This window comes from Anomalospiza imberbis, chromosome 1, assembly GCF_031753505.1.
Source record: "Anomalospiza imberbis isolate Cuckoo-Finch-1a 21T00152 chromosome 1, ASM3175350v1, whole genome shotgun sequence".
Taxonomy (NCBI): Eukaryota; Metazoa; Chordata; class Aves; order Passeriformes; family Viduidae; genus Anomalospiza; species Anomalospiza imberbis.
In genome coordinates, this window is record NC_089681.1 from 34,311,587 (window position 1) to 34,339,194 (window position 27,608).

Below are 27,608 nucleotides of genomic sequence, written 5' to 3' on the forward strand. Positions count from 1 at the left end.
AGCATCAGACATTATTTCTGTCTTAATCTGGGTGATACTTTGTCATTAAGTTTTATGATGATGCACTGGCTGTAGATAATACAGTGCTGATGTTCATTTGCTTGCAGTCATGTCCTGTATTGGTTTGATTAGACCTACTCTATGGATGGTTGATGACAAAACCTCATTGATTACATGTGGTCTGCTTCTCATTTCCAGTCAAGCTTTCTGTCTTGAGACATGAATAGTTTCATTAATTAGGTGAACTAAACACGTTGACAACCATTCAAGCTAGTCTGGGTCTGGCACAATAGTGCTGGTATTATGGATTCATTCTCTGCAGTCAATGAAAATTTGGTTATTCATTTAAATGAAAGCAGAATCAAAACCTATTGGTGTTCCTTTCATTTGATTATGCTCCCAGAATATATCCAGTACAATTTCCTCCTACTTTTAGAGGCTGTTATACTTCACAGGGAAAGATACTGATTATTTATTCCAGATGCTAAAATCCCTCCTGCCCTGATAAAGAACTCTAAATAATTAATGACTAGCTAAAACCTAGAGCTTGGAAAAAATCTAGATATAAATTAAAATTCTAACAATTTATATTGAGTCTTCTATAAAGCATGCAGCTGTTTATAAAACATGAACTGTGTTAAATACTTGGAAAAACTAAAGCCAGATCTTTAGGACCTTCCAGTGCTGTGTTTACACTGCTCAGCATTTGCCTTATCTTACACTCCTCCTAAGTACCCTGTGTCTTTTTCCACCTCTCCAATCCTGATTACATTCTGGAGATCCATTTTCAGATCATTTTGCCAAATTAGGGATATAGACACTATATCCCTTTGTACACTACCCTTATTCCCAAGATTAAAATCAATGGAAGAAGCCTACCATCTACCTTGTGACTGGAAATGGGCACTTCCCCTTCCCCTCCCCATTAGTCTAAGTCATTGGTCTGCTTCAAGACAACACAAGCCAGGAGTATGTTACACATGGACACACCTGTACCAGCACTGGATATTCCTCCTGGGAAGCAGCAAGAGCTGGTCCACTCCCTGAAGGAGGACAAGCCGGGACTTGTAGGTGAACACAGTGCAGTGGCCTCCCACTGAAAGGACCAGGAAAACAAAAGGCTCTGCTGACAGTCCAGGGATGATCAGACATGGCAAAATATTGAAGCAGGTTCAGGGTCCATCCAGAAAGTCCTATCACAAACAGCAGAAGGTGGGACTACAGGCAAAGCTAACCATAGCCCAGGTTTCAAGGTTCACCTAGGATATGAGGCTGCTGACAGGAGCTGCCCAGAATGCGTTTTGGGCAGTTAGGGCATTTTAGTGTCCTCAGAACACTGGCAGCTCCACAGAGCAAAATTAATATGGAAATAAGGAAGGGGGAGCAGGGAATCAAGTACTATCTGGGAAAGCAGTTTCAGAGAATTAAGATTCTACAAGCAAGAATGAAGTAACTGTTAGCAATTCCACTTCATTAGTATAAGCTTCATCTATCCTGTTTCTGCATGACATAATGAGCTATTAAAAAAGCCTCCAAAGCAATCAAATGCATACTAAAAGTAAGTTTATGAGTAACATTCAAAAGGATGTGTCTTCACTGTCAAAGCTTAGCAGATACATATTTTGATGGGAGGCAAAGATACATTAACTTTTTTGAATCATGAACTCACACCGTGCTCATTTGACATGTAAGTGTATCAAGTGCCTTTGCAGACTTTTTGACTTTCAAATCATGATGATACAACACTTTCTCATGAAAGATGCAAAATTACTAGACACCCAAGTGCTACCATGGTGTAATTGATTATCTTTCTCAACAGTTATTTCAAAGCACTATTTATTCCCATTGTGTATGCTGCTCAAGAAAAGAATTCTTTGCACTTATTTCTGAGGTATTCATGGCAGCAAGACCACAGAAATGAGGAGCACTGAAAAAAAGAAACCTCACTTGTAGAAAAGCAGACTGTATTTGAAATCCTGTGGTCACTTCTGCTGCTGAATACTTTAACATGCCATGCTGCCTTTCTTCACAAAATTAGAGAAACAAATACATAGACACAAGAAAAAAAAGCTATCTTTCAAGTCTAGTTATCCAGAAATACTTACATCCTACTTCTTGCTTGCATAAGATGGAAAACAAAAGGGATTTTACAAAGTAATTGTAGTTGCTTTTGGTCCAGTCTCCACTGTTTCTTTCAGTCCTGAACATCTGTTGATCACAACCATGTAGAAATCAGAACTCATTTCATATAGAGACAACTACTCTGCAAGGTCTAATAGTTCATCAGCTTTCAGTCCTACAAAAGAAACAGTGCAAGTGCAACTCCTCAACCCCCTGGCATCCCAAAAGATCCCTCTGAAAGATCAGTCATTTATTGGTGTTTTTTTAGTACAAGGAGCAGAACACTTCACACTATGTTTGTCAGATTACCCCTTGTGCACAGCAGTAAGCAGAAAGTCCTCAGACAAAGAAGTGCAGAAATGGTGGATATTCCAGAGCTTCGTGGAACAGTGGTGGCACCACAGGGCCAGAAAGCAATTTTCATGCCTGTGTCTCTTCCAGCCTTCACAAAGTAGAGCTGCCAAAAGCCAGGGGCTACTGCTTATGCATAGTTCAGTTTTCCAATGGATATAAAGATGTATTTCAATTACCAGCAATGAACCTAGACTGGGCCTGGGTTTTCAGAGGAGATTCTTATTATAAAGGTTTATTTCTAGTTCAATTTTTGTTCTCTTTCTGCAGAATTCCTAAGCAGGCACACTGAAAGGGCTAAAGAGTCTCAACCCCCTCCCTCGCAACTTCTTACTTACAAATAAAGAGGTTTGCAGTGCCATATTATGAATGGTTTTATTGCTCTCTGACACTTTGTAATACATTGTTACCATTCCAGACTTTACTATGAAACTAAAAAAAATAAAACATGGATCTAAAAGTACACAGTGTTAGTTTTACCCATAATCAATATAGTAACTGATTCAAAGTATGCTACAGAGGCACTTTACAAAATAAAGGAAAAAGTAATTTAAATCCATGTTCCAAGGATTTTAATTCCAAAGGTTACTTCCAACAAACTCAACTACTTACAGAACTGCTAGTTTGATTGTTTTAAAACAAAAGTTGACTGAGGCATTCTGTGTATGGCTGTACTTACACATATTTCAAAGCAGTCTCTTTCTCATAACATTTCAAATGGTCTCTTGTGCTTAATGAGATGTTAAAAAATATATTCATAATCTGAAAAATGTGTGCAATACTCAATGCAGGAATTAAATTTAATTTTTAAAGTGTAACACAAATATAACCAAATACATACACTATATACAGGGCATAAAGAAGTTAATAAGGCTGCTTAGATTTTTAAATCTGGCATATGATACTGCAGATAGGACACACATACACACAGAAGATGTTGTAGGTATTCCCATGGAAGTCCAAATCTGAGTACTTGCAGAAATATCCCAGCTACTTTGAGCACTCTATTGGACTTTCAAAATGAAGTAGAAGTTATTTCTAAAGCAGATTTCTAATATGGAGATATAGATTTTTAGAGAAGAACATAAGAAAAAAAAAGCTTGATTAGCCTCTGGACAATCTGAAATTCTCACCAGCGTTAACATCTGCATGACTGTGCGTGCTGTATATTCATTTATACATACATAACAAGAAAGCATAAACCCACACCTTCTGGCAGGAAAAGGGAAACATTCATAATAATAAAGTTTCTTCAGGAAAACTTGGTTGATGTATACAGTATATAGAAAAATCCTACACAATTGTCAGCATACAAAATATGAGTTCAATATCTTTTTATACTTCAAAACCTAATGATGAAAAATCCAGGTATCCTGAGTCAGATATGTACTGCACATCTAATTTACCAATGCCAGAGTACTGTTGGAGTACAATTAAAAAAGCACTACCTGCATTTATCAAATACAGAGATAAAATACATAAGGCAATGCATTATCTTTTCATACTGTTAAACACAAATGGCACAAAATATGCGTAAAATGCTGGAAGACATATCCATGAAGGAACTGTAAAGAGTATGGAACAATATGTAGATATATACTACAGTTACTGATTTTCTCATTTAAATGAAATGAACGACACTTTCCTTTTTTGAGCATCATGCTTAACCATGATGTGTATACTCACATTCAGGCAATTGTCTTAAATACATATATATATATATATATATATATATATAAAAATATATATATATATGTATATATATATATACACACACACTACATCTGACAATGAATCAATGAATTAATAAAACACGTTTGCTTGTGAATTTCTCTGGCTAAAACCAGATCAATAAAAGTGGTTAATTTTTTTCCATTAAAGGATTCTAACAAATGAAATTAGGTATGACTACTGTAAATCCTTGTTGACTAAAGTTTAATTGTCTTGGCTCTAAACTAGTAGAAGAGCAGTTCTGATCACTACTGACTGCATTAAAATAAACAAATACAAACCATCCAAAAACCTGATGCATTTGCTAAAACCCAGTGAAATCTACCCAAAAAGCCACTAAAGATTCCAACTGTCTCAGTAGACATGAAATTGGTTGGTTGCTTCAGCTGACAGCAGGAATATTTACTTTAAAATGGATCTCTAAACACAAAGTCTGACATGGAAAAACTGGACTATATACATATTTATATTTATTTACATTTACAATCTACAAGGAAAATAGCTATTAAAAATAACTAATATGGGGAACTAGACTGAATCAATGGCCATTTCATAGACTAAAGACTGTTTAACATCCTATTATTCATAGAGGATGGTTACAAAGATAGGCCAAACATCCTCAGCTCTATTTGAAATCTATGTTGTCTCCAAGCATGGATGCTATGGCAACTCAGCTGTTCCTGGGTCTGTAACCCTCTCTTTCCAGGCAAGCATTGAATCATGGTAGTACTTGGTAACGTATGCCTCTATATCCTTGAATTTATTCCCAGAAGAATTACACTTTCCTTGGGTGAAAAAGTAAAAATTACATACAGAAAATGCTTTCGCTAAACCAGTACAACACACTGTTGTAAAAAAAGGCTACATGGCCCAATTCTGTCAAAGCAAAGATTTAAGAAGCTATAGGTGATACAATTCTTGTAAATCACCCTTGATCATCTCTCCTTGTCACCTGTGAGTTTAAAAATTTATAAGAGAATAAACATACTGTGATAAGAATGGATATTTTTTTACTCTGCAAGTGCATCTTGTATAAGGAATAAATATGTCTATATATATACCAAACAAGATAAACAACTTTAATGATGAAAATATGTAAATTTATATTTTAAGAACGGACTTATTAAAGTACATTTAATGTTATTAGAAGGCAACAGAATGGTGTCAGAATGTGCAGTGCGCTCTAAAAGCAGAGGGACAAGAAAAGCAATCTGAATTCTACACAATGTTTCAGACAGGCCATTGAAGATCATTTTGGGAAATCAGGTCCCCACTTTTTAATAGACAGTAAGTGGGCCATTTATGCCCCATTTCCTCTGAAAATAGGTTGGACTCGATCTATAAGTTAGAGTCAAGGATCCCAGAGATCTTTTCTAACCTAATTGAGTCTGTGTGTTACTGTGGAATCATATTTTTATGTGTTACCTGTAATCCCAGAAAACCAGGTCTTAAGTTTCTCAGCTACTTTGATACCAGGCTAAATAGACACTTTACTTTCAGTATGGGTCACCAATAACGCTTATAATGCTTAATAGGTTTTTGAAAACTGTCTCTAGAGGGGGCAAAAAAGAATAAAGGACTAAAATTTAGATACCAAAATAAAAGGTCAAGATTTCTGATGCACACTCATGAAACAACAGCTAAAGAATTTTGTTCAGTGATTGGCTTATAACTATTTGTCCCTTACAAATATCTATTATTCCATGATCTCAACAACAAAATGAAATAGGGAATTATCATACAGGGAGACTATTTTGGAGTATTTGCACTCCTACCATTTTCAATGCTATATAGGAAAAAAGCAATTGCTAGTTACAATAATGTATGTACATGCAACAGATTTTGTCCTCTAGGTTATTTTATTGTGCACAGGCTCAGCAGCTCCATGCAGCCAACAGGTGACTTCCCTCATAGTAAACCAAACCTCATGTGGGGAAACCTCACAGGAAGATGTGAGCTCAGAGCCGTTGGCTTGAGGTGCTTATGGCTTCTCTGTACTTCTGATGTCTGAACAAGCAGAAACTGAAATTACTGGTGCTTTTGCCTGGAGCAGGAATTACTGTAGTCAATACTGCTGCTCTGAATGAAACACATCTGAAAGTATGAGACCCTGACTAAAACAGCAATTATAGAAAACATAACTCTTTCTTATGTGTAAGCATTAGGTCATGCTAGACAAAAGCCTTTAAAAGTAATGTTTTTGTTGTTTTTTGATTTTGCTTCTGTGTATTTAAGTTTTTTAATCAAAAAGATCATGGTTCAATAGTTTCCAGTAACTATGAAAGAGAATAAACCTTAAAGCACAAAGGGGAAGTTGTTACTGGAGTGTTCATTTCTGCATGCCTTTGTCATAGTTTAAGGCAAACATTTTCTTTTTATGGTAGGACCAGTAATAGATATGTCTACATAAATATATACATGTTGAAATGTACATACATGCACAGACATGTATATCTGTGAATATATAAAAATATTTATTTTCTTAGCAAAATTAAGGTCTGTGTAAAAACATTTAGAATACTGAAAAAGGTAGGAGCTCTAATTCCTCCTTTGGAGAAAAGTAACAAGTTCCCTAAATATCCTCTAAAAAGACCCACTCTTTTCAAGAGTACAATTCCTTTTTAATTCTCACTTATTTCATTGTAGATTGATAGATTCATAAATATTTAGATCATACACAAAAATTATGTTGTGAGGTTTGATTGCTACAGCATAACTACAGTCCACTGTTGTACAAAAAATAAATTTTATTCAGACAGTATGTGTCTTGCTCTAATGGAATACATAGCTACTGCTGCAAGTAGAACTCTTTCAGTTTTATGGTTTTTGTTTTAATGTGCTCATATATAAATCCTCATTTGGGGGCATTTGAAAATGAAAATTCTTTGGCCAAAAGAACAGCCAAATGCAGATAAATTCTCCCTGGGCTCTCTAAATAGTTAGTACAATTTCAGAATAAATCTTTAACAATTACCACTCCAAAGAACCAAGATGCTATACAAAACAATTCTGACAAAATGTGGAAAATGGTGGCATAAAACATCAAAACCCCAAACTATGCTTGAACTTCAACCAGTCATTTCCAGTTTAACAATACTGACTCATGTCTGCCTTATGCAGATTTGTTAGTGTAGTGCTATAGAAGAAAATACACAACTCAGGAAAACTCTGAAGCGCAGAGATGTAATAATGTAAAACATCTATTAGAGACTGAAACTCAGCCTAACAATGGATGAAGATCAGACTCATCCTTCTCCTTCATTATAATGGCAGCTGCAAAAGGGCAGAACATTACCTTAGATGCCATACCATGAGGCACTCCTAATGCCATGTAGGTCCTCCTTCCAAAGCAGTGTGACAAGCACTGCTTCAGACATGGCTGAGTTTACCGATTACAAGCACTCACTCCTGCAGCCATTAAACACAACACTGAAATGAGCGTTCCGTCTTTAAACCTCACATTATATTCTTGAAACAATAAAGTTAACATTCCAGACATTAAGACGGTGGCAGGAAAAAAGCTTTCTCAAGTGCAAAGGGCCCCATATGAAGTGCATGCTCATTATCAAACCTAGTTTATCTAGGCTTCCACAAGATCATATTGTGCATAGTGTACAAATTAAGACATTCCCTCTGACCAAGACTTCTTTTCAAGCTGCTGGCTATCCCTATCATGTGGCTGAACAAGACACATCAAATTAATCTGATCCCAGTGTTAAATTACCAAGGAAGAGTACTGTCCTATGAGTGTAAGGCTGGAGTGCACAGATTTCAGAAATGCTTTTGGGAAGACATCTTTCAATGCCAGTAGGTAATATTTAAAGTATTTCTTCCTTTGTCCTGAGTAAAAGATTTTTTTTCTGATTTATCAAAGCTGCAGGGACATACTGCTATAGTGCATTTGGATTTTTGTCATATAATCCCAGTATCCTAAAGCCCATTACTGGGTTGTTTTCTGGAGCAGATCTCATTCTTCTCCAACAGGTGGTGGTGGCTGGCACAGCTTGTATAATCTGACAATGAAAAACAAACAAAGCAATTATTATTCTTAGAACTTGGTCATTATTTAGATGAGTAAATTTAAGGAACACAAACTAAAGTTACATCTTTCTGCACTGCAAAACAAAAGGTATTAATTCAGTTTAATACCATCAATAGAAAACTAATAAAATCATCTTTGTTTATATTGAAAGTGGAATCATTAAAACACATATCATTAAGCAGTCTTATAAACACATTTCAATACAGAAAATTTTCATATTTCTGCCCTGAAGATGCCTTCATTAAGCCTATTATCAGTTGTTGCCCTGGATTTCTCAATTGGAAATCTGCTTGGTGAATGCAATTGCCTCCAATTCTGTTTTGTCTTGGCCCAGTCAAACCTCTCTAAAAAAAATTTCCTGAAGAACTGGTGCTGTTTGAAGCACTTAAGACAGGTGTCAGACGTGTGACACTAGTACACAGATTTTAAATTCTCTCTCCCTCTGCTTCTTCATGGATGAAGTCAACAGCAGTAAGATTTGGTTCAAATTATTACTTCAGTACAGATTGAAATATCCACTGCTTTTATAAAGGGGTTTGGACTTCTATTAACCCCTTTTGAAAGGACTTGGTTATTAACTGGTGTTTGAAACTTTACCCTAACAATAGAAATACTGAAAATTAAAGGCAATCAGTCTGACCTCACACCCTTGTTCTGTACTTCTGTCCAGCATACAGTATCTCCTCTGAAACCACAGCAATTAGAACCACCATAGACATGATCTCATTTGGAGATTACACATATTCCTCTGGGAAAATGCATCAGTGAAGGAATAACAAAGAGAAATCTCCACCATAATGTGTTCTGAAGATCACTGGGCTTTTCCACATAGTCGTGTGGCAGATTCAGAATCACGATCATTTAAGGTCACATTGTGCAGACACCAAAGCATCTATTAGGAGCTATATAGAAGGCAATACACATATATGTCATTTTTATACTGATGAGAGGATAAGGTCTGATCTTTATACAGACAAGGATGCAGAGAAGAACAAACAGGGGTTGAATTATTTGATTCTGCTGGCATAATAAAGCAGTAATATTCAGAGCTGGCAGAAGACAGAAAATTACAGTTAGAATCTCATCTAGAGTAATTGCAGTGGGGTTAATACTTGATGATGTTTTAGCAATGTTTAATTTTTATGGAGTGAAGTGCAGAAAACCTCAGCCCCAAAGTACTAAGGTCGGTGTATTCTTCAGGTTATAACAGTAATCACTAAGATTGTCTTCAGGGCAAGTAATATAAAGGAACTGTGAAGCTAACAATAAGGCTGCACGCATCCCTAAGGATCTGAAGTTGCTGAAGATGCTATAAAGCAGAAGTAGCTTGTTCTGGGTCAATATATATGGAACAACTATTTGAGATGGCACAAACATCAGCCGAGAAAAACAGTGGCAGTTGCATACAACAAGAGAACCCTGTCAAGTGATGTTAATTGAAACCAAATATAAAATTGTTTTCAAAGCAGAGAACTGAGAAGCCATAATATTGTTTAGCTATACATCAAAAGCATCCTGCTGATGACCATTCTGAGTTGTATGCCCCCCAACCACAGAGGTCTGAAATATTTCTGTGACATTGCTATTGCTGCTCATGGGCAAGCATGCCAGGTACGTGTGTCTATTCTATGTTCTCATCATTCTTCTTCAGCATTTCAGTGCTCCATTGTGGGAATTCCAGCTGGGAAGAGGCAGTCTTTTTTTCCACAAATGCAATGCTAGAAAATCTTATTGCTAAGTTTCAATTTTTGAGAACTTAGATTTTTCCTTTATTACAAAAACCTTGAATCTAGATAAACATTGTCATGCTGGCATGGGAAAAGTTTGGGTTGCAAGAATTCTTTGGCTGTCTCCAGAATTATGTCATGAAGGAGTTCATTTAAGTCTCAAATCATACTGTTCAAAATGTGAAAAGTCTTCTCCTACTAATGCTTTAATTCCTTTTAACATAACAAAATGCTACTTTATTGCCATGGATTCCCTCAAGGCAAAACAGCTGCTCAGGGATCTTTGGTCCTGGACTGCCTCTAAGCAAATCAAATTCACATGGTCATCTCTATCAGGTTTTACTAGTTCCCTGTTTCCTTACTGAAACACCACAGTGGATCTGTTATGTATTTTACTGGTATGTCTAGCTCATTCAGTATGTTCTCATTAGTCAACAAAAACATGTTTAAATCAGTAAAACCCACTTTAAATTAGTTCTGGATTACTAGTGCCATTTTAAGATCAAATTAAGAATTGTTTGGTTATTTTTATTTACAAATATTGTGCTTTTAAGGAAACATTTCCAGTACCTGCAATCCATCACAACATTAAAAAGTTGGACAAATATAGAACAACCCATTTTTCATTGTAATGCATGTTCCAGAAAGAGACAGACTACATCATCCCCAAATGCAACTAGTACATTATTCTGCTGAGATACTGCAGTACAGTATTGCATTAAAGTGGGATAATGGATCTAGTTAAGAGTATTTACCCAAACCCACTAAATATTGCAAGTGATGAAGGACTTACTCCAGTGTTTTCATAATTAACATGAACTAGGATTAATTTTTCAAAAATGGGCATGCTTTGAAGTGCTACATAGCCCAGACTTCTGCAACTAATCATTTGAAAAATTGTATGGCTAAGACTGCAACTGATTTTATGTACATTAAGAGTCAAATCTTACCAGCTAGAGCATAATATAGTCAATGTTTACTGTTAGCTTTTGAGCAGCTAGGACTGAACTTGGCACAAAGTAGACAAAACCATGGTCTAGGACACAAAGAATCAATTACCTTGGCACAGACTGTGGCGTTCGATCCCTCACTCCTAAATTCTTGGCTGTGTTTTGTACTCTCGCACCCTGTGGAAGAAGAATGACAATTTTATTTCATTTATCCCAAAATAAATTAGGAAATTTTCTGAGCTTTGTAGATGAACATAACTATTGATTATAATTAATTAACACATATGCTTTATCTCCCATAAAAACTAGTATCTTCTAAGGTGAGGAACAAGTTAAAGCAATAAAGAAACAAAAATCTTGCCACTTGTCACCAAGTAAATGCACACATATAGATCTTGCTAACTTAAAAGAGAATCATAAAAAATTAACATTTAACATTTGAAATGATCCAAACACATCTCCTTTCAATTTGTTTGATTTTTGTCACTATTCTGTGTAGAAGTCATAGATAAAGTTCTTTTCTGACATGACAATTATTTCCTATGAACTTTTGAACAAACAAATAATACAGATTATTTTCTATGAAAACACTAAATGAAACTAACAAAGAACGGCCTAAACTCAGGCACTAAATAAGGATTAGAAAAATGCAGGTCCTGATCTTCCTTTATAATCACAGAATCTCAAAAACAACCCCCAAACAAATAGGCAGGAACCTCCTCAGATTGTTTAGTCTAAAATCCCTACTTAAAGCAGGGACAAAAGAAAAATTGGTCTCCCTCTACCTCAACTGATCCTTTCAAAAACAATAAAGAAAGTACTTTTGTCTCACTGACTTATCTAGAAAGGAGGACATAGATAAAACATGCACAATATATAAATATACCATGACCTATTGTGTGAAAAACACCCTCTTCTGCAAACATACCAGCTTATACATGTCAAAGAACTTAGTAAAATTCCTTTTTGAATTATGAGGTCTAGCTCTTAAATTGCAGTTTTATTAATGTAAAGTAGTCATAATAAAGAAATACCTGTTAGGCTTACTATGTTTTCTATCATTTTAAAGGCAATGGAAAATACTTGTTCTGTTAATAATAAATATACTGACTCTCCATTTATTTCTCCTGTACTATGTAAATTCAGGAAAAAATAATAGGGAATAAAAATGTATAACCTCATAATTCTTATTGTGTAATCTTACATCGATATGAAGTATCAAAGATAATTTATATTTCTAACAGAGCTGCAGTGCCAGGTACACATGATGTAAAATAGGCATAATGATTGGTTCCAGTCATAGAGTTAGACTACACCTTTCACTTGACTGAAATCAGGTACACAGGTAATTGACATGGTATTTATTTACTGTCATGGGCTGCAACAGTATATGAAAAAGACTAGATGTTTACACACAGGCTCCCAGACTGTATGTAAATCAACATATGTCACAGAAACATACTGTGTCCTTACATTTCTTTAAGGCAAAAAAGGGTGATAAAGATAGAAAAAAATAACTAGACTACATATAAAAATTAAGGCAGAATATAAAATTATTTTACTATATCAGTAGTAAAATAATTTCAGTATATATATATATATATATATCAGTATATATACATATCAGTAGTACTATCTATCTCAGCAAGATTGTCTCCAACAATTGCAAAGGCACGTAACTATAGACCATGACAAACATGTCTTTCCCCAGAAACTCCTCCAGAATTCAGTCATTAGTCATTCAATACTTCCTCTCTTCATCTACAAGTATGTCTTTAATCAACTTTAGCAATTCTCTTCTTTCCCATCTCATCTTGTACTCAGATAAAAAAACACATCACTAACCTTATGAAAGATTCACTTCTTTGGTACAATCTTAGCTTGCTACATCAAGAATGAGAGAATGGTTTGCATTGCTAAAGTTTTTAAAATATCATCTAGTCTCAACTTCCCACCGTGGGCAAGGACACCTTGCACTAGACCAGAACGCTCAAAGCCCCATTCATCCTGTCCCCAAATATTTTCAGGATGGAGCATCTATGGCTTCTCAGGGCAATATGTTCCAGTACCTCGCCACCCTCACAGTAAAGATTTTTTCTTAACCTAATGTCTAAAATTTATTCTAAAATAAAGACTCAATCTAAGCCCACTGTCACTTTGAAGCCATTACCCCTTCCCTTTCACTACATGTCCTTGTAAAAGTCCCTCTCCAGCTTTCCACTCTTTTAATTTGGTTTAAATCTGACAGTTTCATTTGATGTGTTTAATTCTGCACTGGTGAGGACAATGGTCAGTCCCTACCTGTGATGCATGTTCTTTAGAAATCTTTTATCCCCCTTCATGAAGCTGTTTTTTCTAACTTTCTCTGAATCTTTTCAATTATGCTATATCCTTATGGAAAGGGATAAGAACATCAGATAGTTCCAAATGCAGGGCCATGACAGCATGATTCCTACTTTGTCCTCTATCCCTCCTAAACCATTATAGCGTCTGCTTTACTGATAACTGCTGCAAATTGAGCTGATGTTTTCTCCTCATATCCTGAGGTCTTGAACATGAAATGGAATGGCAAGCTCACAGTCAATTATTTTGAATGTGAACTTCGGGTTTGTTTTTTCCCCAGTGTCCTTCACTTAGGAGTAATCTATGCTGATTTGCATCTACTATATTATTGCTCAATCACAAACTCCTGCAAGATTATTTATAATTCTTCAGAGTTATTGCTCATCTTTAATAAAAGAGTTGAAAATAGTTCAGTGGAGAATAGGAAGAATGATTACTTAAGAAAATTCAACTGAAAAATGACAGGTCAGATGAATTGATTTCTTCTATCTAAGCAAGTGATGGCTTATCAGGGAAATGATCATCAAATTTGGGACAGACTTTGTAGCAGGAGCTGTAGCAATAGGAAAACAGGTAATGGTTTTAAATGGAACAAAGGTATAGTCAGAATATATGTTATGATTAAATGGAAGAAATATCTTATGATGAGGTTGGTAACACAGTAACAGGTTGGCCTGAGTATGCTAGATGCCCCATTTCTGGAAACCATCAAAATGCTAAAAGTCTACTGCTAAACAGGGCAGAAAATCTGGTCACTAAGTTTATGGTATACTGGACAGAAAACAGGAATTGAAGGGGGGAAAATAGAAGACAAAAGCCACTTAAATGAGGCACAAAGTAAAGCATTGTAATGAAAAGGTTAGGAAAACTCTGGAACAGACCACATGAGAAGCAGTGCACAGGAGTCCCCACTACTGGAGGTTTAAGAACAGATACAAAAGATGTCTGTCAGGAATGACATAAGGATAGATGTTGGTTGCAGTTAGATATTTTGAGTACAGACCTTCTGCACCTCCAGTGGCCTTTTCTCAGTGACATTTTCTAAAATTTTTGATAATAAAGAAACCTCACCATGACAGACTGCTGAGACTGGCACGTGATTAACAGCACTGAGAGCCAGAATATACATATATTTGCAAAAACTATCTAAATTAATCACATGCTGATTCTGGATGTCAGTGTTATGACTACCTCTGAGAACAAAACCAGACTATTTTTACTTGCATCACTCACCAGACAAACTAATTTTAGTCTCTTGCTCACATAATAAATCAAATGCATTGATTTAAAAAGGAGCCTAGCTTTATATAATCATGTAGTTTATTGTTTAGCTGAGGCACAAATTAGACCTTTAATTAAAACCACCAAATTCTTATTTCTTTTGAGGAAAAGCCCCCAAGAATTACTAGCATCTTGCTACGTGACATCTTTTTGTCACTACTGAGCATCATTATACCATTTCTATTTCAATATACTGCTAATTTATACTTCTCCAATTCTATTCTTAATCGACACTGTCTCACATGGGCATAAGGGAGAGCTGTGTTACATGACTCTAGACTGCTACCCTCTGCATACCAGTACTGCCAGAGCACTGGTGAAAGATGATGGCAGTTCTGAGACACCATCAATCTGGACTCTTCTATATGAACTAGTATTCTCATTGCCATGTTTAAAAAATATTAGGTTTATTTTCAAGCTACACAGTAATTTAAGGGTAGCAAAAACCAGTCACATAGAGAAAACATTCTAAAAGCTCTAAATCAGTACAATACTTATGAGAATTATTCACAGAATTACTAGGTTGGAAGAGACCTTAAAGATCATCAAGTCCAACTCATATCCAATATCTCAACTAAACCGTGGTACTGAGTGCCACATCCAGTCTTTTTTAAAGCACATCCAGGGATAGTGACTCCACCACCTCCCCGGGCAGACCATTCCAGAACTTCATCACTCTTTCCGTAAAAAACTTTCTCCTAATATCCAGGGTTTATTTCCCTTGATGCAGCTTAAGACTGTGTCCTCTTGTTCTGTCAGCTGTTGCCTGGAGAAAGAGACCAACCCCACCTGACTACAACCACCTTTCAGGGAGTTCTAGAGAGTGATAAGGTCACCCCTGAGTGTCCTTTCCTCCAGGTTGAACACCCCCAGCTCCCTCAGCCGTTCCTCACAGGACTTGTGTTCCAAGCCCCTCGCCAGCCTTGTTGCCCTCCTCTGGACGTGCTCAAGTGCCTCAATGTCCTTCTTAAACTGAGGGCCCAGAACTGGACACAGCACTCAAGGTGCAGCCTCACCAGTGCCGAGTACAGGGGGGAGAATGACCTCCCTGCTCCTGCTGGCCACACTGCTCCCGGTACAGGCCAGGATGCCATTGGTCTTCTTGGCCACCAGGGCACACTGCTGGCTCATGTTCAGCCTGCTGTCAACCCCCAGGTCTTTTTCCACCTGGGCACTGTCCAGCCACACTATCCCCAGGCTATAATATTATAGGGAGTTATTGTGGCCAAAATGCAGGACCCAGCACTTGGACTTATTAAACATCTTATTGGACTCTGCCCATCCATCCAATCATTCCAAGTCTCTCTGCAGAGCCCTCCTATATTTTTTATTATCCTACACAAAAGTTACCAAGTTTGAACTGAGCTTGGTCTCTCTAATTTTTTGCTACATGCCCTAGCAACCCCTTTAAATACTTCCTGAGAGACCTGACTCTCCTACCATAGATGATACTTCCTGATTTTATTCCCGAGTTCCTGCAAAACCTCATTGCCCATCCATGATGGACATTTGCCTCATCGACTCATCTTTTGGCACACAGGGACAGTCCGTTCCTGTGCCCTCGAGATCTCTGTTTTGAAGCACGCCCACCTTTCCTGGACTCCTTTGTTTTTAAGGGCTGCTTCCCAAGGAACTCTCTAAATAAGTCTCCTAAACAGGTCAAAGTCTGCCCTCCACAAGTCCGCTGTGAAAGTCTCATTGATGATCCTCCTGATTCCACCAAATATTGAGAACTCTATAATAATTTCATGATCACTCTGCCCCAAGCAGCCTCAAACCACCACCTCTCCCACCAGCCCATCTCTATTTGCAAACAATAGGTTCTAACATAGTCCCTTGCCTGGTGGGCTCAAGATATAGTGTTGTTTTTATATTTTAAAAAAGGCATGAAAACATGATTAGTCACTTAAAAGACAACATAAATTCTCTTCTGGACTTCTCTGTTTATCAGCCTTTTAGTTACTTTTTTTCCTCAGAGCTCTCTGCCCTCCTGCAGCTCATTTCCTAGGCCTCTGTCCTCTCTACTCTGCTGCATCCTGAAGTCACACTGCTGTCAGGATGTTTTACATAGTATTTTGTGTGTGGAGATGTTTACATGAGTATATACGTAAGTTAAAAATTTACCAAAAGACAGTTGGGATGTTTTCACAATTTTTTCTGTATTTTATAAATAAATCAAAACCACTTAAGTAAAGCCATTCCACAGACCCAAGTTCATACCCACTCTCTCAAGTTTATCTCTTTCCTTTAGTTTTCACAGACCAGGTGCTTGGTATCTTATTATAACAGAAAGACAATTACTTTGAACATTGTTCCAGCAGTACAGTTTCAGCTATTATTAGTCTTGTTCAACATGATCTTGACCTCATTCAACTAAAAAATAAAATCATTCCTGAGGTTATCCATTCAATCAGGTGTCTCTGGTTATTCAGTACTGGTGCATCAAATTGGAAAACGCATCAACTTTGAGTAGAGATAATTTCCTCTTGTGGAAGGTGATACTGACAGGAGTTAATGCTGCTGAGTAACAGATGGAATATATGTCCTTTGACTTGCACCTCCCTGTGGCTAATATCTTTATTCCACAAAAGTTTTAGTGTGTAAATGGGATGATAATTTTTTTTTGTTTGCTTTATGTGGAAAAGGCACATGTATTGCTCTTAACTAAATGTTCTGCATTAAGCCCCAAGAAGTCTTTTTATTCCTTTTTTTCCTCCAAGTTTTATTGCCTGCATTATGATCCTGACAGTTAAATCCTACAGATAATTTAAACATTAAATCCAAACAGGTTTCTTGAAACACCATAGTATGTTGTTGAAATTACTCCAAAACATTTAGAATTTAATGGAGGGTTATATTTCTACTACGGAACTCCAAGACTGATTGAAAATTACAACAAAAGTTTATTACTCTATTAAATGCCATAGTGGTTTCCTGCAAGAGAAAGGATGTGTGAAAAAAGTCTAGCTATACTAGCATACATTGTCACAGTATCTGTGTGTGATATTGAGATATTGGAATCTTTAACAGCTATTGACCACCTGCTGTATTACTTCAAAGAATGTAGCCTCATCAAAAGGCCTTTTTTCCATCTGTATTTGAGCAAGTACAGCTACAGCTGCTCAAAACCATGTCAGTTTCTTTCATTTTCATTAAATAAATTGCAAAAGCTACAAAAATGAATCAGCATTTTTAAATGACCTAGATCTGTATGTTGAAAATGTACAATTTGACAGACTACATCCTACAAGTATATTTATGCAAACCCCTACAAACATTTTTTGATTGCGAATTACTCAGATCTGTCTTTTGTTTATATCTTCAGTAGCAGACATATCAACCTATACATGCAAGTTTATCCATATAAAGCAGTAGCCTTCTTTTCAAGTCAAGTTAAAGCTGTAATTCCTGAGCAGATGTACATGACCTGATTCAAGAACCTCAAGGGTGATTATTCACCACAGAAACTTAATTTATGCACCAAAATAAGTGAAAGCCCAATACAAAAAGGAATGAGACTAAACACTCTGAGGTACCCATGCTCAGCAACAATGCTTACATGCAACTGATGCGAATCAATGGTTTGAAACTATCCACAAAATTGCTTTAACAGACTAAAAGTCACACCTAGCATATGCTTCTCTATAGCAAGTTAGAAGTACAGCTTGTTAATCATTTTCATAACTGTGATTGCTGCACAATATATGTAGTAAAGTTAATGAACATAATAAATTAGGTGCCATCTAGAACCCAGAAATTATGAACCTTGTCTTATCTGTGATTAATTGTTACAATATTTAATTATGGTTTTTTGACTTTAAGATTGAGTGCATCCTGTATTCTGCTTATGATTTTGTTGTAATGTTGAAAGCTACCACAGGCTAGGCTATATGTTCCATATGCATGCAGAGTAATTAAGTCCCCGCTCAACCTCTCTTTCATCAATTGAACAGGTTGAGCTCTTTAATCTTCAGTTTATGAATTTTGCCTAACAACCTCTGGACTATTCATGTTCCTCCCTTAAATTCCTTCCGAGATACATCCTTTTGAAAGTATTTTCTGATAACAAGATACTCTAGAAAATGTTGTGCTAATACAGTAGAGTGTATCCCCCATTTTCAGTTGATATTACTGTTTAATCCAGTATTTTTGGCATACCTTCACACTAAGAGTTCATGCTGAGGTGGTTATCTATCCACAAAAGCCTCTAAATACTAATATCCTATGATGACCAGAGTGAAAAACATGGTTTTGTAATAAGGACATCTTCCTCAGGAATCTTGCCTGGAAAGTTAAAAACAATGGTATTTCTTTCTCTCCTTCCCTTCATTCAGCACATGAGTCACTTTTTACTGGCAACACTTAACAATCTTAAGTTCTTTTTATCAATCATATATATTAAAAGTTGTCTTACTCAACAAATTATTCTAATGTAAGGTGACACCCTTAAGGCAGTTACTATACAAAAATCACCTAGTAAAATCATAAGAGAAAGCAAACAGCTGGTTAAAGACAGCTTGTTTCCGTATTAAAAAAATAAAAAACCCACCTTCAACAATAAAGGAAGAAAATTAAAAAAAAAAAAGTCCAAAACACAAACAACAAAGGACCCAAACTAAGAGGACTCAGACACTGCACAACATTAGGATGGAGGCTAAGAAATACTTGGTTGAGTCATTCCTGTTTGCTGACTATGTGTGTTGTTTGGAAGCACACAGGTCTCCCGTTGCAGCATACACTGCAGTTGAGACAGCCACAATACGCAGAGCATCACCATACAATGTCAGAAAGCTTCAACCCGTACAGAGTAACACCATACCTCATCAGAAGGGACCAGGTATCTGCCCATGCAGAATAACATCATACCACCTCAACAGGCTCCAAGCATCTGTCCTTCTTGTTCTTTACCCCGACCTTTTATACCCACCATGTTCATGCAGTGCACCTGTGTGCCCTCTGTTTCCTTTGGCCATTGGTCAGTGCACCTGGGCACTCCATGGCTCATTGCTGTCAATGCTGTTCTCCTGCTTCTCACAGCTGTACCCACTGGGGACGAGGCTGAGCCGCAGCCCCGTCCCAATCACACAAACTGTGTGCCCACCCTCCTGCACAGCAAGCACCTCACCTGTTTGCGCATGACGTCCGTCGCCTGCATGATGTAGCGAGGGGGCAGCCCATGGCTCCGGGCCAGCGTGATCGCCTGCTCCAGGGTGACGCTCAGAGTGCAGCTGCAATGGGGGAAAGAGGTCAACTATCTGGTAACTCCTCAAAATAACTGCTTTTAAATCAATACTCTTAAAAAAAAAACCAAAACTATATATAAAAAGATTACGTAGTAAACACGCCTCCTATGCCTCCCTCACCCATGCAGGTATCAGCTTTATGAGTATAATGTTTCTAAGATTTTGAGTGTAACAAGTGTTCCAGCTGACTTGCAATCAAATGCATTTGTTTTGTTTTGCTCTCAAGGAAAAAACCCCAAACAAACAAACACAACTCCCCCAAATAACCAAAACAACACACAAAAACCCACACTAAAAACTATGGCTTGGCAAGTGCACAACTTGGAGAGTAACAATACAAGAAAAAAAATATTTTTGCAACTGTATAAATCCCTTTTCAGGTGGTTTCTGCATGTTACATTTCACTCTCCACTCTTAAAGCAGACCAGTCCAGGATCCCAATCTCATACAATTATTTTAGCTTCATTTTTCTCTTGGCACATCAGTGCAGTGCAAAATTAAGAGACAGTTACCATTTTCAAAAAGGAAAATAGATGAAAACTGCATTCCTTCAAATGATCCGTCCTGTGCCGCTTTGCCAATCTTTTTCAAAAAACCCTTGAGGACTAAATCTGATTGCGATACCTCATCTAACAGAAAGGCTGTCACTGTTGTATCAGAGCAACCAGAAAAGTTTCAGAACAGCAGGACAGACAACCTGCCAGCACACCAGGCAAGAAGTAGTAGGAAAAGTCATTGTGGACATGCCATCTGATTTTCATTGTCATCATGAGGACAAGAAAAAATGGTTGGTTTCTCATGCAACCAAGACTACAGCCCTAGAAAACTCATGGAACAAGACAAAACACCTGAGCAGAAACAGGTGTTTTTAGAAAGAACATGTTTTGAGGGCTGCTTTAACCCAAGAGGTGAGGATGGCTCTACTCTGCACCAGTAAATTGATCAATTATTTTTCTCTTCACAACCAAAGTACTGTAATAATCAAATCTCTTGAACCAGAAAGATGGGTTGTACACAAAATTATTCTACCTCAGCAGAACCTGACAAAAGCTGTAATTTTCAAGTTCAAATAATAAAACTAAGACACATTATTAATATATAATTTTGAGCACCCGTTTGGCAAAATCCTGACCAAAGTGTTCTGCATAGTTTATAACATGCACACAGAACAGACAATATGTTTCAATCAAACACTTATCTTGCTGAGCAGAAGATCTGTAGGAGGAAAAAATGTGTCTGTACTTATTTTCTTACTGAAAAAAACCCCAAACCCCAAATGACACATTTTTAAAACTCCTTAAGATAATTTCTGGACTGCAAGAAATTTCACAGAAGTGAGCATAGAGGATACTGAATTTGATCTGTAGCTTTATTAATGGTCTTTCATAAAAAATTTATAAACTAAGTGATTTTCCTTAGTAATGAGATAATTTTCATTCCCTAGTTTTTTGTGTACACTAGCCTTAGAGTTGACTTGAAGCAAAAGTGTATTGATCTTTTCTGTTATGTGTTTGATTAAGGTGTAAGAAAGCTAAATGTTAGATTAGAAATTCTAAACACCATTTTCAACTTGTCTTTGAAAAGTGAAATGTTGCACAAAATACATGTTCATAATATTTGCCAGCACCAAAATTTAAACATACAACTTTCAAGACCAGATTGCAAAGGAGGCTTTATTCTACTGACAGAGGAAAAAAGCAAAAGTATCTGAAATGTAGTTTGACAGGTATAATCTAAACCAGACCAAAAGGGCAAAAAGTTTCTCAGAAGGTATAATACGTATTAATGGACTCAAAGTACAACTCTCAAGTAAGCAGTTCCTGAGCTGAGTTTCCCAAAAATCCTATCTTCCTGGAACCCTTAAGACTGAAAGAATCAAAAAAATTATACTCTGCATGCGTGAATCAAAACTAACAAAAGAACCTACTAAATGAAGGTCATCTTGAAGAATTAAGTGCAATTTTGTGATTGAAAAAAGACTGCCAAGCTGCTCCCTATCCAAACCTGATGAAATGGCTGATGATCATGGACATTGCAAGGACTCTATATTCGGACAATGCCAACCGTGATTCAGAAATAAGGCTGCCAAGTGTGTAGATAAAGACATAACCAGAGTGGGAAAAGCAGAGAGAGAGCAAAACAGCATAATAAAGATTTCTTTTAGAGGCTGCTATGGAGGTAAGCAACAACTACAGTACAATTCTGAAACACATATGCTAAAATTGAAGATTTTGCTCCACAGCAAATAAGAATAGGAATTCTTAGGATAGTATTTTTAACATATCCTACAAAATCAGTAGCAAAGACACTCACGATGACAGCAGTGATGATGTTAATTATTATCACACCTCTTCAATAGAACATTTTTCATTTGAGGTGAAATCCTAGAGTAATGCTGGTTAGATACATTCATTTTCTCTTTTAAAAAACCTTATTCATTAATAGATGTTAAAAATCATTAAAATAGTATCAGACACATGATTGCATTTGAATATACTGTTTCCTTAGAAGTGCAATTTAATATCACCAGATTTTGTGTTCCTCCTATGGCATGTAAAAGTTCTGATGAATGGCAGAGTTAAATATAAACGATGGATTATGGCTTTTGTCCTGTGATTAAGAAATAAGGTTACTACTTTCTAAATAAAAAACCGACAACACTCAAATAGCGTTATTTTAGTTGAACACCAGATCAGTGAGATGGCATCTTCTAACAAAACTGATCATATCAACCATCCATGAGACTATGCTGAAGTCACTCATTTATCTATATACTGGTACTTTCTCCCAGCTCTTCAAATAGTTTTTTTAATTCGTACATATCCCTTTTCACAAATCAAACTGCCCTAGACACCTGCTGTGAAAGAAAAAATGCACACACAGAACATCAGATGGTAATATGGAAAAGTCATAACTGGAAGTACCTCAATAATAGGGCTGCCAAGCATGGCAAGCAAATGCAAATTTAAACCAACGTAACTTCTAAAATTTTATTAAACAATATTAAATCTGGTTATTCTCCATCTTGTAAAATTCTTCTGCTGGCCTGAGCAAAGTTCAATATCAAGAATTGTCAGCTAATATGTGCAGTAAGTAGTAATCCACTTTTCTCCCACATTTTGAGAGCTGATAAACTGATGGTATTAAAGTTTACAAAGCAATCTGGAAGCAGTTCTGACCTCTGAAAGTATCTGGTCATTTGGATGCAATCAGCCCAGACAAGCCAAACATGGAAAATATTTGGGGAAAAACCCTCATAACATTCTGTTATGGGAAGCATAAAGCCCAAATCCATAGATTTAACAGTGTAAACAGATCAAAATCTGTTCTGACTCCTTCTATTTTCCTCTCACCCTTTTTTTTTAATGTGAAAAAAACAAAAGACCCAAATTCATCATGTCAGAATTTATGTCAGTTAGAATGACAAATTCCCTGCCTTGACAGATTACAACAGCAAGGCAGAGACATTTGGATTTCCCAGGACAACAGGGCTGAGAATTCCTCATTTCATCTATTTGGTTTCCAAGAAACAGAAGGGTCTGCAGCTGCTCCAAGCTCCTGCCTTCTATCCCCAGTCTCCCATCAGCCATGACAGTATTGATGTGAAGATTAAATACAAACTTTAAAACAACTTCTGGATCAAACCATTCTGAACTTGCCTGAAAAAGTAAGACTAAATGATTTTCTATCACCAATAGTCCATTTGTTTCTGACTGGATGTGATTTTCACTAAAGGGCAGAAAATCGGCTGGACCGATGCACATCAATCCTGAAAAATGGAGTTGTAAAATACAAATACAGACTGAAATTTTCCGAGAAATTGATTATTTCACAACAGCTTGTCTAATGTCCCTTGCAAGGAAAAATAATTTGAGTTTGTGATCACTACCTACAGAGGTGCCATGCAGCAAAGTGCATGGTTACCAGAGTAAAAAGGTTACCAGACTAAAAAGGATCTAAATCATCCAGTTCATTCTTAGGTTTCAATTAGGCTTTCAGTCATTGTGCATCCAAAAATGCACCAAAACATCCCTTAGAAAAATGCTCTGAGTAGAAAAGGTGAGGTGAAACAAATTGGTTTAGCAGTTACCACAGTCAGAGATGTCAAAATTAATTATGTTCTATGTGAATAGCAAAAAAAATATGAAAAGGGTGTATGTATGCTTAGTCTAATTAAAAGCTAAAGCTTCTATTAAAGATGTAATTTAATGCCATTATTATTATTATTTTAATTACTTTTCTTCCTGTACATAATAAGCTAATCATTCCTACGTTTGACCACTTTTTACATCAACTACACGACAAGCAATCTTTTATTTTTTCTGCTGTCATTTAAATTAATATGTATAGAAAGAATATTATTTAAATCAGTGCATAAAGTAATTAAAAACATAGTGTTAAAGTAAATCAATCTGGAGTAAACATGTTTTGGAGCATTTGTCTATAATTAATAGTGATGGCTGAGTAATATGTATTGATTCTGATGAACAATCTGGTGAAGAAAATAGATAAAATAAAACTAAAAAGGAATACAAATGTTTCTCAGAACTATAAAAAATGGGTGTACAAAGTATAGGCAGGCCTAATTCAAGATTCTTCCACAAGCTCTAAGATGTTCTCATTGTGGAAATATGTCTCCATGCAAGTAAAACTGAAGCTTGCATTCTCTGTGCCCATATACTGAAACTTTGCTGAACAGCATTGCTTTTCAACAGAGGTAAATATGGCCAGCCATTAGGTATTAGAGAGAAAATGAGCATGAAGATCATACACTAAACTACAATACCCTGTTTCACAATTACAGTAAACTCTGCTGGAGCTCAGGACCTAGTTTTAGCCCCTTTATGAATCTTTGTGAAGCTGAGATGTTGCCAGTGTGGATAGGGCACTATAAAATCAGCGTTGGATGGAACCCGTCCACTGAAGGCCAGTCTAACATATAGAAAGCCATTATTATTCACATGAAGTGTATTAATTCCACTCTGAATCAAAAACAACACTTCAAAAAGTAACTGTCTGTGGAACACACACCATCACCACACAGAATGGTCATGTGCAGCCTGCATTAAAAGGATTTTCTGTCTTTTATCTATTAAGCATCAGCATGCAGGAGTTTCATTCACAAAAGGCACCACTGTGGTTACACAGTTGTGCAGACCTCAGAATAAAGGTATCCCAACTCCCTTATCAGGCCACCATCCTACAAAAGGATAATCAAACCCAGCTCTACCAGATATTTTCAGACGCAAACTACCAACAGGTTTCTGACTTACTGAAGTAGATGGCACAAACTTATCAAGCCAGAGAATCAGTCTTGGGAGGTAAGTATCTCTTAGTCATATATCAAACCTACCCGTGGTTAATGAATTTTTTTGTAGGTTCCAAAAATATTTTTATCAGAGGTATTTGGTTCAATATTAGTAATTTTTAATAATGCAGTATGAAACACAAAGGAGGTAATGTTAATTTTTTTCTGTAGATTTAAAGATTATTGTTATACAATCTACTTCCAGAAATAAATGTAAGTATTCTACCTCTTTAAAACAGAGAGATTTTCAAAGAAAAATTAGGAAGGAAAAAAAAAGGTACTTCTTTTTACTGCACATCATCTGTCAATGTTAAAAAACTGCAGGGAGCATCTTTTCACAATCATTTTTCCTGTACAATCTTAGCACCTCTAGTCAGCTGGAAATGTTGCAAGGAAGCAACTGCACTATTAAATATCCTTTGCTTGATAAGCGAACAACATTTCCAAATATTTGAGGTATTCCATGCCTTTTATTTGCTCATTTTCCATCATAATTGCAAAAATAAACAAACACAATCTAAAGGCATCTGAAACCCCAGCTTTGGCCATTATCTCTCATTCTGTGCAAAAAGTCTTTCCATTAAAGGTTTCTTCCTTTCTAAACTGGCAAGTAAATCGAGTAAAAAATTGCAATTTACTTCTCATCTTGTAATAATTCAAACTATTCACTTACCTCTCTTTATGCCAAAAATTAAAGCAGATCTGGTTACATCTTTCGTTTCAGATTGTTCGAGAGGTCCTATTTAATTTTTATTGTAAAGTAGAAGATTTTGCATGAAAACCACCAGTTTCAAAGACATGGACCTCAGATAAGGCAATCATGCAGGAACTGAAGTATGAAAGGATGATTCTACAGAGCACACTAATATCATTGTGTGTCAACCCTGCTACTAAACATCCATAATGTTAAAAGAAGACCAAATAGAAAAAAAAAAACATGCCTTGAAATCCATACTAGTAACGACTTTGATCCATCTTTTCTGTCTCATTGCATTTAATGCACTTCTCTGCATTTTCAGATTGCATTTTAAACAAAATAGTGTCTCAGAATTTAACAGTTCAAGAGAACAGTAAGACTATAATCCATCTAGTATATGTATTAGATACACTAGAGGTGACAAAGCAAAAATGTACCAGATTGCCTATGAAAGACAAATATAGAGCAAAATAAAACAATTACTGCTGTAGGAACAATATAGCACTATTTGTGCTAAATGTCTTGCTTATTTTATTTTAAGACAAATTCTCATATTTCAAGATTATTTAGCTGGTTTTAGGTAGTAACCAGCACAGAATGTAATACTCTATTATCCTAAATTATTTTACACAAAGAGGAGTTTGTTTATGCCTCAGTGGGTATGGTATCATAAAAATATACAAATTGCAGACAGATATAACAGAACTACCATTTAAAAAATAGAAGAGAATCTTGACTAAATAGGACGGTAACAGGACTAAAAGCCCAGCTGAGACCAGATGGCTGGAGAAGGCTATGGATTAGTTTTTCAGTCTGTGCTAACCTGTCTCCTGAAAGCAGTCCCATCGATCCCTGAAAGTTTTCTTACTGGGGAGCTGATAGCCTAAATACAGCTGCAAAACTCCAAGGATTTTCTTTGTAGCATGCACTCATTGAGCTCAGAACTAAATTCCTAGAGGAAAATTTCTGAATCTAAAAGGAAGAATTCTTATGATAGAATGTCAAAAATACAGATTTGGAGTACCTATTTTTCACCTTGTTTCATTTGATTCGCAGAAAGGCAGCTGGCCATGATGGACAGCTTATGGTGCTACTCTGCTTTACAATGTGGAAGATGAAGCATGTTTAGCTGGATTGCAGGACCACTGCCAGCTACAGGAGACAGCATAATCAACACTTGGCAAAACCTGCCTCATTCTTCAGCCAAGTGTCTGCCAGCCAGAACCCCACTGCTTGAAGAATGGTAACACTAAGGAGAGAGAGAATTTCTGCAGGGGAAATTAAAATTCAGAAAAGAAAATAAGACTCTGATTTTTTTGGGTTTCATCAAGATTATAAAAGATTTTTCCCTTGATCCTCCAGGAAATGCAAAAATTTAAATAAACTTGGGATTTGTTTCACTTGGATGCTTTAAATTATTCCTTTGAGCCTGTAAGGCCTATGGTCCCTGAACAGACTTCTGCAGCTGCTGCACCTAATTTCATTTTGGCACAGAAAGAGGCTAGGACACGTCTGTGCAGTGCAGTCTTGCTCTTCTCCCTCAAGCAGGAGCTAGAATAATGATTCAATAAAATTTAAAAGTGCCTTTCATCACCTGCATTTGTACAGATTGACAGCAGCTTCAAACAGAATGAACACAAGCAAAGAAAGCAGAACATTGTTTACAGGGTGACAGCTGGCTGGCAGGCAGAAATATAATTATGGAAGATAAAAAAGGTAAAATAAAAATGCAAAGTATTGATTTCTCAAACTAATTCAGAGCCCCGTTCCTCTTGTTGATCAACAAGGCATGTTCGCTTATGATAATCCAAGGG

General features: G+C 36.5%; 1 protein-coding gene across 2 annotated transcripts in view; it reads right to left on the reverse strand.

Annotated features, from left to right (window-relative positions):
• Positions 1-6,595: 6,595 nt before the first annotated feature.
• Positions 6,596-27,608, reverse strand: part of PREX2 (phosphatidylinositol-3,4,5-trisphosphate dependent Rac exchange factor 2) — a 172,333-nt gene continuing 151,320 nt past the window's right edge. For both annotated transcript variants that reach the window (XM_068187119.1, XM_068187116.1), the window contains 3 exons: positions 19,672-19,774; positions 11,032-11,099; positions 6,596-8,216 (listed from right to left, as the gene is read on the reverse strand). In XM_068187119.1, the coding sequence (XP_068043220.1) occupies positions 8,171-8,216; positions 11,032-11,099; positions 19,672-19,774 (217 nt within the window). In that variant the 3' untranslated portion in view covers positions 6,596-8,170. The remainder of the gene's footprint in view (positions 8,217-11,031; positions 11,100-19,671; positions 19,775-27,608) is intronic.